Here is a 16,739-nt window from a genome sequence, read left to right on the forward strand (position 1 = left end):
AAGGGAGGGGGAAAGTCCTCCTCCGATGCATGTATGGCAATTAATTGTGTAAATAATATTGTTGTACTAGTTCTGCTGGACCTCTCAGACCTTATTTTATTATATAGATTAATATATATTACTTATTTAATACATGGCACATTGTTCTTTTAAACAGAGCTCTTTGCCTTTTGGGTCTACTTCCTGGCAAGAGTTCACTGAAGAGCATGATTTATATTCTCTTTGAATCCTTTCTTCTATGGGGATTTAAAAGGAATGGGTTTCTATGTGCATGTTTCTAACATCATTTATTCTTTCAGCCAGGGCAGGCAGGGTGGGCAGACTTTGTCCACAAGGACAATGAACCAGAGGCACTGTCGGCTTCATAGGAGTCTAGGCTCAAGAAGTTAACCAGGGTTAGACAAATATTTATGAAGTCTGGCTTACTGTACCGGCTTATCCTCCCTCCACTAGGCCCTTAGGAGGAGGAAATTAAGAACATTCTGTTGGAGGGTAGAGGTATTTATGCAGTTTAGATATGTGTTAAAAGTCGCGGATTCCCAAATATCTTCTCTTTCAGAAGCCACTTGCACTGAGGGCTTGTTTCACCCACATAGGCCCGTGTGATCTTCCCACTAGTCAGAGATGTTAGCTCCTAAAAAGTCAAAGGGAACTTGGTGAAGACCAGGGAAAGGAAGGCCCAGAGGTGTTATGTTAAGCCAACTTTATTCTAGCACCGGGGAAGAATAATTTATTTTCCTACATCTTCTTTTCCACGTTCCTTTCCTTGTCTCTAGATTTGAATTGGCCATATAATGTATTGTCCATACCAGACATTTCTGAGAATGAATTGGAACGCTATTAATAACTGAGCAGTGACTTGTGGGTAAACCAGGACATACGGTGATTCCGTCTATTCCTAGGCATTAGGGGAAAGTTCTGGGCGAATGAGCCACAAAAGATCACCTTACCTCAAATAAGGGCTCTACATAGGTATTTGGGAGACTAGAACCTTCAAATAATAAACACAGTAAATTTGTGTAGCTTTGTCCCACTTTACAGATCATAAATGAATGTCCTCTACCATGTTAGGTAGAAGGTGAGGATTTGCATGTTCTTGGTTGTGGCTCAATCTTTCGTATACTACTCATCACTTTTCCAGGTAACGTGTTCTGAGTAGTTTCTAGGTGCTTAATTTCTGATAGGTGCGCATTATTATTGTAAGTTTGATGCCTTTTACTTCTACCTCAAAATCCTACTTCTCTTCCAGTAGAGTGGGAGTTCTCTACTTGGATTCATAATCTCTAAGAATCATTGAATTATTGCTGGGAGACATGAGTTCCTGAATACAAGCCCCGTATGTGTGTAAATATATATATGCTTATATATTTATATTTAATATATTATACACACACACACACACACACACACACACACTTTTAGCTTTCATTAGATTCACAAGGCTGTATGTGGCCCAAAAAATATCTGAACTGAATGAAAACTTTTAAAGCTAGAGTTTTACTAAAGAGCTGTAATATTAAATTATACATTTTATATCTCCTCTTCAGTTTTATCCAGAGTTCAAAACAATAGATTGTGGGAACATAAGAAACACTGGGACAATTTTCTTCTCACATGATGGTTCTGTAAGGAGAACTTACCTAATAAATATAGCTCTGAACCTGTCAATCACATTTTATTCATTTTAGAGGGTAATGGTGATACTCATCATAATAATTTCATCATAATAATTTCCAAGGTTTATATAATGATTAGTGCTAAGAACAGATATGTTCTTAGCACTAATTTAGGCACACATTCATATATACATAAATGCCCCCCCCACATGCACACAGAGTTTGTTTGTTTTTTTTTTTTTTAAATCTCCTAGCACTATGAGGTAAGTACTATTTGTATATACCTCATTTTACAAATGGGAAAATGAGGCACAGAATGTTAAATTAAATGATTGAATATAAATGGTTTTAAATGGTTATTTAAAACCACCTAGTTAGGGCCTGCTAGGGTTAAGGATTGACCCACAGTCTGTCCCCAGAACCTATGCATTTAATTTCTAATCTTTTCTTGAATTAATGAGTTATTTATTCATGGCTTGGAAGGCACTTTGCTTATGAAAGAAATATATTCATGTCATGTGAAACTCTGGAGTAACTGTCCAATTTATCTATAAAAGTTGGTTAGTGTTACGTGTGTATTTTGTGGGTTTTGAGTAAGGAATTCATTTTTTTTTATAAGTTACATAGATTTCAAGGTTTTGAGGAAATTTAGTCCTCTGAGAAGACGGTAAGAAGAAAATGAAAAAAATTTTGTGTTGTTTAATAAATGTTTCTTACAACGTTCAACCTTGTTATGGTACATAATAAATACAACTTTATAATAACTCTAAAAATAAAATTATATCTATGTGGTACATTAACATCCAAAATTCTTCCAGGTGACTTGAAAATAACAATGAAAAAAGCTAGGTTCTAGACTAGAGCTGATAAAAATACAGTGAAAGAGATACTCTTACCAGTATTCTTGCTACACTGTGTATATGGCTCTTCGTTCAGCAGACAGGGGGTCCACATATTTCAAAATCTGTTATCAGGCCTCATTGCCTGTCATTGCTCACAACATAGATTAAGGAGAATAGGAATTGTACAGAAAAAAAGAAAGAACTTATGTATATGTACTCCTTGAAAGTATACTGAGGGAAGAGAGTAATTCTCATAAATACTGTATATCCACGAGTACAGAATAAGATACATTATGTAAAATCTTAAATAAAAGGGAGAAGTGGGGCTGCAGCTGGAGCTGTGGTTGAATGGTAGAATCTAGTCTAGTGCTCTCTTCTGCCTACCCCATTATGGATCTTTGAGTTCCAATACGAAAGAGAAAAGACAATACAGCAGTGATATATTCTAGGTTAATTATACTGTTTTTGAGGGCAAGAATGTTTCTTACCCATCTTTATCAATGGAATCCCTGTCAAAAGTCACCATTGACTGTGTGCTGAATTAAGTGGAGCTTTAGTAATTGGATTTTGGCTAGGAATTTGTTGTCCTTCTAGGCCCTTCCAGGTTTCCCCAATTATCTAAATATTGCAGATAACAATAAGAAATAATCTGTGTATTTGTTTCAGTGTAATTGGATTCCCATTTGGGGACCGTCGCTTACGTTCAGTGTTCTCTGGGTAATAAGTTCTTATGGTAACTAGTATATCAATTCTTGTGCCAGAGGAATTAGTCTTTAAGACTAATTATTTTGGTCATCTTGCAGATTGGCACATATTTTGTTGGGGATTTTTATGTAATTCTGTGGCTAAAAATTCTTTGGATTGCAGAAGAAAATAATTTCATCTCATTGTTTTCTTTCACTTTTTGGCTTTTGAATTGTTTACCCGAATATATAGAGTGAATACAATTCCTAAAGGTCTAAGTCTTTCTTATCTGGAATTAAAATCTCTGTCACATAATATTTACGTATTTCACATACGTTAATAACATAATATTCTATGCAACTATGGTCTTTATGATGTGTTTTTCCCTCCACTTCTAATTTCCCATTCATAAGATTGATTTTCATTTTTGTGCAAAAAAAATGATTTTTCTGTATATCAATTCTGCACTAAGCTCTTATTTATGTACTTTTGCTGATATTTTATCTTGGAAGCAGGTGGAGGTAGGTATTGAGGTCATGTGGGTTTTTCTCCCTTAAGGATTCCATATACCTGGGTAGATAGATGTAGGATATAAAGAACATTTTCATGTATATAAATTCACTTGTGTTGGAAGCTACTTTTGTTCACAAGTTTTTAATCTAAATTGTAAGTTTACTTCTTTCCTACTTTGAGGATAGGAATAATGAGTTTCAGACCAAATACTTTTTTAATCTCACTTTTCTTCCTGGATCTTATTCATAATAACAAGTGGTCCTGGCTGGGTGAAGGGTAACAAATTTCAGGAGGAAGGAGAAGAACAAGGGCAAAGTTTAAGAAATATCTTTGGTACAGTGTTTTTCTGCACTGTGAAATCATTCTTTTATTCCCAGCACCATTTTAGTGAGGTCTGAAAGCAAAGAATATACTAAAAAAATATCGGATGCTTACACATTTTTTCTTCCCAAGAGGTCAAAGTCCTTTACTTTATATACCCATGGAGTAGAGAGGAACATGAACTATCTCACTTTTTCAGCTGAGGAAAGTTTGTAAAATGACCTATTTAACTTTACGCACTTAAGGAATGTTCCGGACTTGATCTTGTGTTCTTAGGCTCCAAGGTTTAGTTTTGGAAGGTGCATAGTGTCTGTGGCTGGCTACTTAATTTGCAGGGCTCATTGTAAAATGAAAGTGTGAGGCCCTTTCATAAAAAATTATTAAGCATTTAGGGGCGCTTGGGTGGCTCAGTGGGTTAAGCCTCTGCCTTTAGCTCAGGTCAAGATCTCAGGGTCCTGGGATTGAGCCCCGCATTGGGCTCTCTGCTCAGCAGGGAGTCTGTTTCCCCCTCTTTCTGCCTGCCTCTCTGCCTACTTGTGATCTCTCTCTGTCAAATAAATAAATAAACAAAATCTTTTAAAAAAAATTAAGCATTTCAAGACGGTGACAATAGAGTGTTGGACCAATCATGGGGCCTTTCTAAGAGCATGGTTCCATGAAACTGCAAAGGTCACATACCCATAAGGTTGGCGCTGTCTGTGTTGTCTAGTCTTGTATGTCGGACAACACCATCAGCAAGAGCTAGACACAGTATGTGCTCCAGTCAAGCTGTGGAATGTGAGTTCCCTCAGGTATCAGTAGCAAGCGCCTAGGAAAGAATGAAGAGGCAAGGACCTGTCTAGACCAGACAAAGTGGGCAGTGATAGCTTTGATCTGATACGTACTCAGATGCTTAGAGGTTCCCTGATGTCTGCTGGATTCTTAGCTTAGGAAAGCATGCCATGCCTACATGCTGTTAACAAGGAGGTTGACAACTTAACTCACTTGATAATTTGTCTGCTGAGATTAGAATAGGGTCAGGGTCAGAGCACGGCTGAGATTTCAGGGTGAATTTAGAAATATTCGAGGGTGGAGAAGGATGATGTAAATTGCAGACTGATTTAATGGTATTTCTTACAAAAGTGAATGTGTATACATGGTTTACTTTACTAATACCATTTCCTAAAATATAGACATGTTTTTCGGAGTTGGATTTCAAGTTCAAACCCCCTTCTGTGTCTGTTAAAGCCAGATGACTCCTCAATCATGTGTTTCAACAGCAATCCAAACAAGAAGTTGCATGTATACGTCTAGCCATCCATGAAGTCATTCAATGAATATATATTGAACACTTGCTATAGAGTATAGACACTGTTCTGGGCACTAGCAATATGGCTGAAACACAGGATGAATCCTTGACCTTAAGGAGTGTGCATTCTAGTGGATTCCACAGAAGTCAGTGAATTCCAGTGGGTTTTGAAATAACGAGTTTGGGTGTGTTTTCTTAAGCTCTTTTTTGGTATTGAAGCAAAGTAAAAAGAACAGTCAGAAACAGGTTGTTCTATTTTTTCCTGTAAAGAAACATTTTGTGTTATAGAATACTAGGAAAAAAAGTAGGTTTCTCATGGGGCAATGATTTTTTTCTCTACTTTAAAAAAGGATTAAAACCATAAACATAAAGGTTACATAAGTGACACTGCATTTGTTAGATATTTTTAACATGCAATTTAAGTAAGAATGATTTTGTGATTGTCCTTTCAGCAAACATGGCATTCTGTACTATTTAATTTTTGCCATAAAATATTTTTATGATTTCTGTGTTGCAACCGAGTGAGATTTATTCTGTGTACTATGTTATTTTCTATGACTTTGTCATTAAAAGCATGGTAGTATAACTATAATGCCTCTTGAGGAGAAAAGGCAAAAAAGAAAGGAACCTATTTTTTGGAACTCTGCTGAGTGTTGAAAGGACATCTTGAAATCCTATGAGTACCAAAACAATAGCATTCACAACCATGTCTTTAGAAATACCATAAAATTGTTTCATTTTCTCATGATAGAAGAGCACTAGACATTCCAAAGATATTTCAAAATCTCTCCTTTGGAAGATAATACAACTAAAAAGAATGAGTAATTAGCATTCCTATTCCCACGTTGTCTGTCTTCTTCCCCTACCCCTGCTACATCACCATCTTAACTTGGCAAGACTCTTTGTTTACCATGCATGAATATCTTTTTCTCTTCCTGTTTTTCCTTTTGAATTATTTATCATTTAATTATGAAAAATACAATGGTATGCACAAGAATGTTCTCTTTATTTTAACTTCTATGCCCTTGCCATATGCAAACAAATTATGTGATTATTTACTTTTAAAATCAATTCACTAGAAATGCATTGAAGGTCTACCATGTGCCAGAAACTGGCTAGAAGGCTGATAGGGTTTGGCAGTGAGTATGGACATGGGGGGTGTTATATAAATGCATGAGACACACACGTGCTCAGCTGGGTGTCTGCTTAAGATTTTCTCCATTTCCCTTGCCCCTCCCCCTAAAATGAATAAATCTTAAAAAAAAAAAAAATCCCTTTTAGTTTGAGAGCTGTATGTTATTGTAAGCTACTCTCAAGCTAAGTAGTGTATGTTACCTCTTCTTAAAACCCTATGAAAATGGTTTTTGTGGTCTCATTTTGTAATTGTTGCTATCAAAGAAAGAAGGATAAGAGAGAAAAGATCTATAGACAGACCACGATTAACAAATAAAAAAACATAGCTCATCAAAACAAAACAAGCACAGAATCTCAAGTTAGATTTATTTGGCTATATAAGATGGCAGAGATACTGATGCATATCCATGGAAAGACACTGGCAGATTCTGAACTCCATGTTGAAAGGATAAGTATTGGGCATACCAGTAAGGTGCTACATGCCTTACTGCCCACTTCCATAAAATTTATAACAAACTTGTGTGGTAAAGACCAGTTGCCCCATCTTGGAATGAGTGAGAATGTTTGGAGTTTTCATCTGCCCAAGACCACACTGTCAGTCAGTGACCAGCCAGGTCAGAGACCAAAGTACAGAGTACTTCCCCTGTACTAGGTCTTCCCCGCCCGCTCCATTCTTTCTATGGACAACATCCTGAAATTAAAGACCAATGTATATGTGGAACAAAATTGTACAGCTCTGTTTGGTTATAGTTTTGGAAAAGGAGGAAGTGTACTTCTAACTAAACCAATAATTTCACATTATTTTTCAAGACCAGTTAAATGCAATAACTTACTTTTTCACTGTTATAAAAAAAAATAGAAGTTCTCATTCCTTTTGTACCAATACAAAATTTCTTGGAATTTTTAGAATATGCATTTTTAGAATATAATATTTCTTAAGGCATTGTATTTGGTATCCATTATAATAATTTCATTCTGAAGAATTTTTAATACAAATGTAGGCAGAGATTATGAATATATTTGGATTGATAGGTAAATATAAGTTATCATTTCTTTATTCCACATCACTGTGAGCACATTTGTTAAAACTGAGTTATATCTTATGTGTGGTTTTATTGTTTATGACTGTTTTGAATCCCTAGTATCAAATTTATTTCAACAGACATAATATGCATGTCTTTCTTTAGATCTTAATGTGATCTTTCCAAATACAACTGAGGTTTCTGGAACATGCAGCTTGGTGTTTATATGCCAGACAATGCTGATCTTCCTTGTTTTCCACATCACTGAGACATACCAGGCATCCCTAAAAGGGATTTTAGAATATTACGTACCCTTTGAAACACCAAGAATAGCAATGCAATATTGGACTGAGCTGGCCTGAAGATTTGTACTGCATAGTAACAATGTTTGTCATTCTGAGGATTATTAGCACATGGGGTCCTGCCCACCTGATCACTTAAGACTTAGGAAGAGTAAATAGCATTCCTTTGCTTGACGGTAAGCAACCACTTCTAATCCAAAACACACACACACACACACACACACACACACACACACACACACACACGTTATCTGACTTTATTTCCAGGCTTTTGTTATTTTGAATCTCTTTCCTTGAGGTAGACTTCTATAACTAACTGATTTACTTTATATGATACAGGTTTTTGGAATGAGGGAGTTGAGGTTTCTGAATCCCATATTTAGATGACCATTTAGTCTCTTAAGTCTCTCATTTGTGTAATGGGCATCAAAACGCTTACCCTCTATGATTATTTTGTTTTCAAGTTTAAGTCAGAAATAAATGCTTAAAAAAATCCTGACATCCTTTCTTAAATATTAATCTTCCTCTCCTTATCTTTTCCGTAGATACGTTGTAAGGATCCAGTGAGCTAACATGATGTATAGTGACAGGGGAAGAGCATAGAATATGAGTCAGAACTGCGTTCAAATATTGGCTCTGCCACTTAGCTGCGTGGCCCAGGGGTGTTATTTCATTTATTCAAATAGTTTCTTAATTTTTAAAATGGGAATAATAATTCCTATTTCATGCAGTTGTGCATATAACGTGAAATGTATATAAATTGCTCTTTGGGGACCTGATGTTCAACCGCACATTACTAAGGTCTTATTAAAATACTCTAGCCCAGTTATCTGTGTTCTCACCTCCATTCAGCAATTTCCAAGATGTCTTCTAAACTAGGTTTTAAGTATTTGAGGTTCAGGGAGAAGATTTGACTTCCTATCAAACTTTGTAGAATCACCTAGAATAGTGCCCAGTGCATTATGCCAAAGCTTGTCTAATTTCAGGCCAGTAGAATAAATGCCCGAGATTTTTGGCCTACCCACCTGTCAGTCTTGGGATGGTGAGTAGGAGCAACAAGTTTGGGTAAATCTTTACTTATAATGGGACCTGAATCAAATTCTTAGGCTTTCCAAGTATAATACCACAGTGATTGTATTATATGACTAGAATTCTATGAAGCATTCTGTACTTTGCTCACATGTCTATAGTAATCATCATCTTATTTTGTACCCAGGCCATCTCTACACCATTGATTTAAAAAAATGGGTGTGTGGGCTGCCATTGATGTTATACAATACAACCTGCTACTTAGAAACATACTATAATGTATAATGTGTGCTCCCTAATGTCTCTCTAATGAGCACATAGTATTTGTTATACTGTATAATCTCATTATGATTAGTTATAAGGAAGAAAGTAATATAAAAAGAAGAGAGAGGGCCTGGGGGTGGCTCGTTGGTTAAGCATCTGCTTTTGGCTTGGGTCATGATCCTGGGGTTCTAGAGTCGAGGCCCTCTTTGGGCTCCCTGCTCAATGGGATGTCTGCTTCTCCTTCTTCATCTGCCCCTCCTTGTGGGCTCTTGCTTGCTCTCTCTCTTAAATAAATAAATAAAATACTAAAAAAAAAAAAAAAAAAGAGAGAGAGGAAAGGAATGAACATAACCAAAAGGAGAATGGTCAGGTTGAGTAGATGGTGAATTCCAGCAAAGACTGCCTTGGTCACTGCTCTTTTAATTTTCATATATTCTTCAGTCTTTTTATTCATGTTATAATTTTTGTTGTTTCAAAATACTGTATTTGTAAAAGTCATTTATAAAATCATCATAGCTGCAATATACTTAAAATATACTTTTTTGTAATATACTAAAGTAAATTAATTGGTAACTTGAAGTAATTTAAAAATACATTCTTAGCTAACCAGGAAAAGTAATTTTGGATGCTAAAATTTGAATATCTTTAAAATAAAAATAATGCACACTGTCAAATTTCCAAAGCTTTCAAAATCTTAATTTTTCTTCAAGATTTGCTCATGCAGTGGGGATCTTTTTTGATGTTCTGCACAATCTATCACTTGATGCATTATCCCCATGAGGTAGATCTTACTTAACTTTTCATTAATAACAACACAAAACACAGAAAGTTGAATGGTGATCTTAGGTCACAGAATATGAAACAATCAGAATGGTATTTTAGGGCTGTTGGCTTTCCTGCCTGATTAATTATCTTAGAGTCTTTTATGTGGTCTTGGTTAAGGAGAAATTGAAAAGTAAACATGTGTAGGGTCTAATTGCTGCATATTAATTATTTTCAGACCAAAGGAATTGCAAGCTTCCAGTTCCTCTTACTATGTTTGTATAAAATATCTCTGTAAATCAGCAATGCCTATTTTATCCAGTCTCAGTCAAATCAAATATGATCCCTATACTTTCCCATTTGTGTTTGAAGATATAGCAAAAGTACTCATTATTATAGTATATATTGAAGTGAAAAGTAGCATATAATTATATGCATGCCTAATAGAATTGAAATAAAGGCTGTGAAATTCAAGAATAATTCAAAAGATTGATATGTTCTTCTCTACCATGTATTTGTAGTATTTGTTTAAGGGCTAACACTCTTGGTTTAGTCCCATAGTAACGAATTCATTAAAAGTTGTAGGATTTCTCAGTTGCTCCTAAGATATATGAAAAGCACTTTTCAGATAAATACTTTGGAAAGTTAATAAAAAAAAAGAGTCTGTTTTCTCACACTGTGTCCTCTGAGTTCAATTTCATTTCCATCTTCCTTTTTTCCCCTTAATTTACTTTCAGAGGGCTGCTGAAGTATCAAGCTAATTTAGATACCCACCCTCCTGGCTGCATCAACCCTAATGGAACCCGGTACCAGAATGTTCACTTACCAGACCACAGCTTGGAACATTTTCATGAATCTTTCCCTGGAGGACTTTCAAAACCAGATGAACTTACCAAAAACAGATCTGTGAAAATTTGTATGGAAGAGCCCAGATTTCAAGCTAATTTTCCGCAGGTCAGATTAATTTTATATCTCTGATGGTCTCCTCAAAGTCCATATTTTCATAATTATTGATTAGCATTGTATCTAAACACATTTTGAAGGTTTATAAAGGAATTATAGAACATTTCAGGATGTTTCAACTGTGAGGTAGCACCTATTTTTCCATTAAAGACAGCTGGCAGTTCAAGGAAAAAGACCGATTACAGAATATAGAAAATTCCTCCAATCTTTGCATTCTGTGGCACTGGTGCTTGCCAAAAGAGAAGTGACAAAGATATTTTCCCTATCCACAAGAAAAGTAGGTTGAATAATAAAAGCAATAGCGAATGAACTAATACTAATTGTAATTATTATTATGGTATAGCATAATATTATGGTATGATATTATGTATATAATAAATGATAAATCATAAAATCAATTTATTGAATGCATGGTATCATCTGCTAGGTGCTAAAATATGCTAAAATGTATCGCATGCATAATTTCTTTTAATATTCACAATAGCCCATTGAAGCAATTACTATCATCCTTAATTTTCTGATGAAGAAATTGTGACTTAAATACATAAAATACCTTGAGCAAACTCTACAACCTAATATAGGCAGAAATACAGTCCAAAACTAGGTCTTTGACTAAAATGCTTGCTCTTGGAAAACTTTTTACTCAAATACCCAGCAAGTGGTTCCATTAGGGCCCTAATCTTCTCATGTGTGTATGGGAACTGCCCATGTGGAAATTAACACTCTTTGCTTATGGGACAGTGATGTCAAATGCCTCTTTTCAGAAGGGAAGAAAGAAGAGTCCAAAAGTAGATTGAATTTGTAGATGACTTTGGAATAAATATGTTAGTCTTGTGTTTATTTTTAATAATAATCCTCTAGGTTTCTCATAGACTTCACAATTTCACAGATTTCTTGGCTTCACACAGTGCTATCTGTTAGGCAGGACAGATGTTGTAACTTCCGTTTTACTTATGTGGAACTTAATGCTCAAAGGGTAAGTGCCTGTCCCAAAGGTGCAAGCCTGCTGCATTACAGGGCTTGTCTGTCTATTTGATGTCTATTACCCACAGAGCAACCAACTAAATATCAGGAAGAGGCCTGATCTATCTGTGTGGAAGGAGAAAGATCTGAAATAGCTATGTAAACAAGGTTTTAAAAACAACCATTAAAATAAGTTTGGGTCAGAGGCCCCTCAGTGATGGGGGAAAGATGGTGTGCAGTTCTAGGAAAAGGGTTGGTCACACCGGACAGGCTTCCGTACTTCTGAGCATATGCAGTGGGTTATCCTGGGATCGGGACTATCCATCCAGCATGCATGCAAAATCATCACACTTTCCAAATTCTAAATAATACCTTCTGTGCATATTATTTTTATTATATAAAAGTAAGTTGTAAGCAACATGCTTAGGATATCCTATATTTTAAAATAATTCTTATACATATTTTATATTGTATATGCATTATGTATGTGTACATTATGCATGTGTATTATGTGCATTAAAAATAGCCAAGGTTGAGTAAAAGGCATAGCATAAGAAAAACAGTCAGTGATATTGTAATAGTGATGTAATAGGACAGATGGTAACCATACTTTAGTGAACATAGGATAATGTATAAACTTGTTAATCACTAAGTTGTACACCTGAAATTAATGTAACATTGGGTCAACTACACTCAAGTAAAAAGTAAATAAATAAATAGATGTTAAAAAAAAAAAGAAAAAACTAAAAAAAAACCTTACCTTATATTTTGAAGAATTCCAGTTACTCCTGGAAATGAAAACATTTTAATACCTTAAAAACAATCATACATATATCCAGGATTTTCTTTCTTTTTCTTTTTTTTTTTTTTCAACAAATATTGGACTGGCACATTTTTTTTCCTAAAACCGTCTTCAGATTTATTTGAGCATTTAACTTCCCTGTCTTTTCTTTTTAGATGAAGAATGTATTTTATATACATTCATTATGTATTTATTCTGTATGCACAGGAAGAAATTTGAAACAAAGTAGACATACCTATTGATATGTCACATTACATTTTATTTTTATATTTAGTTTTCTTTGAATAAGTTGCAGTGAGCATCTGATTTTTTAAAAATATTTTATTTATTTATTTGACAGAGATCACAAGTAGGCAGAGAGGCAGGCAGAGAAAGAGATGGGGAGCCAGGCTCCCCGCTGAGCAGAGAGCCTGATGTGGGGCTTGATCCCAGGATCCTGAGATCATGACCTGAGCCCAAGGCAGAGGTTTTAACCCACTGAGCCACCCAGGCATTCCATTTAAAAAAAATTTTTTTTTCATTTTATTCTTTTTCTTTTTAGTGTTCCAGAATTCATTGTTTATGTACCACACCCAGTGATCCATGCAATACATGCCCTCCATAATACCCACCACCAGGTGCAACTCCCCATCCCCCTCCCCTCCAAAACCCTCAGTTTGTTTCTTATTTTTTACTGGTTTTTCTTTGCATTTTATCATTTAAAATACAGATTATAATACCATTATTATAAAGTATGAAATTAGTAATTGAGCAGAAATATAAATATTTCTACAACACAAATATTTCTTAAAGTATATTTTAAAAATTTTCCATCAGACTTGGCTTTGGATTTCTGGACCTCTGTGCCTATATTGTGCTGAAAGACTTTACAGGTGTATCAGGAGCAATAAACCAGTTACCATCATCTCGGTCATAAGTCATCCCTCAGATGTCATGGAAATCCGAATGATCAAAGAAAACTTTAAAGCAAGACCTGGCCAGGTGAGTCAGTGTTCAGCAACTTTTATATATGTATGTATTTATTTTAATTTTTTTAAGGGGGAAGGGGCAGAGGCGGAGGGAGAGAGAGACTCTTAAGCAGGCCCAGTGCGGAGCTGGACACTGGGCTCGGTCTCACAAGCCTGAGATCATGACCTGAGCTGAAATCAAGAGTCAGATGCTTCACTGACTAGCCCCCGAGGCACCCCAAATTCTCTATCTTTATATAATTTAAAAAAAATTAGTATTCATGCCATCGTTAGAATACTTGTACTTCTTTTTTGGTCATTTAAAAATTATGTTTGTTGTTTTTTAGTATATTATTCTACATTGTCCCAGTGTGTCTGCATTAGAAAACCATCCATTTACCCTCACAATGGTAAGAAACTTGTTTTTAATTCTTAAAACTTTTTAGAGTGACATGCAACTTTTTCTTTCGTGTGTGTATTCTACCTAAATATATTTATCCAAAATATATATATATCCTAAAATATATATATCCTAAAAATCATTCAAGGTCATCACAATATCCTAAATGTTTAAGTAAGCCATTTTTTATACAAAGTAATAATATCTGTTCAGAAACATTGTAGCTCTTTATTATTTTGGACACTACAATTCACTATTATTTTATTCACTATTATTTTTGGACACTACAGTTTACCTTTTACAATTCAGGAAGCAAAATATTAAAATGTATTAAAACCTGATGATTCAAAATGCAGAAAGTTTCCTAGGTATTTACATTTTTTCTTTTATGAAATTGTACCAAAATATATTATGTGTGGTTTTTTTTAGAGAGATAGAATTTAATGGCAAAGAGGGTATTCTGAGTTGAGGTGGAAGCGTAAGAAAATCCAAGCAGTGTTTAGAAAAGAAAAAGCCCATTGTAATTGGTGCCCAGACTGTGTGTGAGGGAGGAAAAGGAGAATAAAATTGAAAAAGCAAAATGGATAAATAACAGGTGGGGGACAGATCTAGTTAAGTAACGGCGTCACCAAATATTTTTAGCTTATCAGACATTGTTTAACATTCTTTTTTGCATTATAAATATAGCATGAGCTTATTATTAAAAAGTAAACCATTTACCTTTTCTCATTTCCCCCACTTTTCAATCTTCTTTCTTCTCCAGAATTTGGCGTATATTCTTCTAGACATTTTCCTATGTACTTAGACATATATAGATGTTTGACATTCATTTGCTGCATCATTTGGTTTATAATTTGCTCTTTTCACTCAGCAGTATATCATGGACAACTTTCCATGTTACTATATTTGCATATGCTTCATTCTTTTTTATTGACTGCCTAATATTTCACAGTAGGATATACTGTAATTTATTTAATGTTTCCCATTGATGATGGAGACTTGAGATTTTTTTCCAATTTCTAGCAAAAGTAAGAACAGGACCCACATGTTTAAATATATGCTTCATATATGCAAATAAAATTGAACAGATGGGGGGACAGAAAAATCACTGGGTGCTTAAGTGCTGGAATGTAGGGGTGGGACTATGCCGGGAATGGCAACCACTTTTTTTTTCAAGATTGATTTATTTATTTGAGCGAGGCCAGGCGGGGCAGACTCTGTGATAAGCATGGAGCCCAATGTGGGGCTCAAGCTCATGACCCCGAGATCACGGATGGAGCCAAAACAAGAGTTGGACACTTAACCGACTGTGCCACCCAGGCGCTCCAAGAATAGCAACCGTTTTCAGATTTGATGTGTTAGGTTGAAAACTTAAAAACCTTGGCCATGTTACTTCATCTTTCTGTGCATTTGTTTCCTCAGAGTAATATTGTGATAAAAACAGTATCTATTCTGAGGTATGTCATGTGTTTTAGTGAACTCCCACAAGTAAAGCATATAGAACAAAGCCTGGAACATAGAAGGTGCAAGGTACATGTAAATATATGCTAACAATTATTATGATTTTTATTTTCATTGTGAATTTGCCCCTCAAGAACATGTACTTGTGAAGATAGGCCCCCAAAAATCTATATTTAAGGAATAAAAGAAACAGGAAGGAAGTGTCAAGTGGTTAGAGAAAAAAAACAGACATGATTTGTTCAACAGCATTTCTTTAAAGGAAAAATATATTTTTGCTTCAATTCCTTCAAATTTTGCATTCTGTTTATAGGTAGCAGAGTTATTTATAACGATTAAGGAAAGGTGGTTCAGCATCTAGTGAAATGATTGACAGCATTCCATTTTATCAAGAAAGATGGCAGCACTGACTTACCTTGAGGAAGAAATTAACTTACCATTGTTTCTTCAATCTGAAGATAGATGAGTATTGTCCAGACACCCTTTCATCTGGAGCCATGTGGGCAGCTAGCTAGAGTGAGAGGGGAAATGTGTTGTTATGAGGAACAGTGAAAACTTAGTTGCCTTCATGGGCTTCAAAGTCAGGACCTCAGAGTTCAGGACCCAGCCATCACCAGGAGCCAAGTAGGCATATCGTGGCCTTCACTGCTTTAGGATGTGCACACCCTACAATGTGGTTTAATATTGTCCTAGTTCCAGGAGACCTTAGGATTCTTGGCAAGTTATTATGACAAACAAAGCTTCTTGTGGAATGTTTCCACTGAATCATGAAGGCATTCTCACACAATCACATCCACTATCGTCAGAAGCATTGTGTTTGGTTCTGGTAGTTGTAAGATACATTTCCATTTCTCTGACTGCATGCATCCCATAAACACGAAGTTAGTAACTTTAAAAACAAGGGAAAGAATGCAACAGGGTGAGAGTGTGCATGTACGTTTGTCCTTAAGTAATTTAAAGAGTTTGGACTACTCTTGGGGTCATATGAAATTTATTTCTGAAGTTAATCTTTCTTTGTGTGAGGCTCTGTTTTTTCCCAGCTTTAGTGAGGTATAATTGAAAAATGAAAAACTGTATACATTTAAGGTGTGCGACTTGAGACTTTAGTTTGAAAATAATTTCTTCACCATAGCATTAAATAGAGAATATGGAATAAAAAGGGAAGGTAGCTGCTGAATGCTAAATACAGAGAAGGGAGGGTTTTTGTTTTTTGTTTTTACAAAAATATTTCCCAACATACGCAAAAGTAGAGAGAATGGTGTAATGGAGTGCCGTGTTCTCACACCCAGCTTCAGTACAGACAGAGAAGATAGTTTAGTTTTTAGCATATATTTTATCACTAAAAATCTTTATGTTTCTCAAAACAGAAAATCTAAGAATTTTTCTCTTATGGCACATGCCAAGAAGAGGCTTCTAGATCTATTGTCTT

General features: G+C 35.3%; 1 protein-coding gene across 4 annotated transcripts in view; it reads left to right on the forward strand.

Moving 5' to 3' along the window:
* Positions 1–16,739, forward strand: part of NOX4 (NADPH oxidase 4) — a 172,659-nt gene that overhangs the window by 54,907 nt on the left and 101,013 nt on the right. For all 4 annotated transcript variants that reach the window (XM_032356523.1, XM_032356524.1, XM_032356525.1 and 1 more), the window contains 3 exons: positions 10,515–10,731; positions 13,322–13,486; positions 13,800–13,862. In XM_032356523.1, coding sequence (XP_032212414.1) covers positions 10,515–10,731; positions 13,322–13,486; positions 13,800–13,862 — 445 coding nt within the window. The remainder of the gene's footprint in view (positions 1–10,514; positions 10,732–13,321; positions 13,487–13,799; positions 13,863–16,739) is intronic.

This window comes from Mustela erminea, chromosome 9 (assembly GCF_009829155.1).
Source record: "Mustela erminea isolate mMusErm1 chromosome 9, mMusErm1.Pri, whole genome shotgun sequence".
NCBI lineage: Eukaryota > Metazoa > Chordata > Mammalia > Carnivora > Mustelidae > Mustela > Mustela erminea.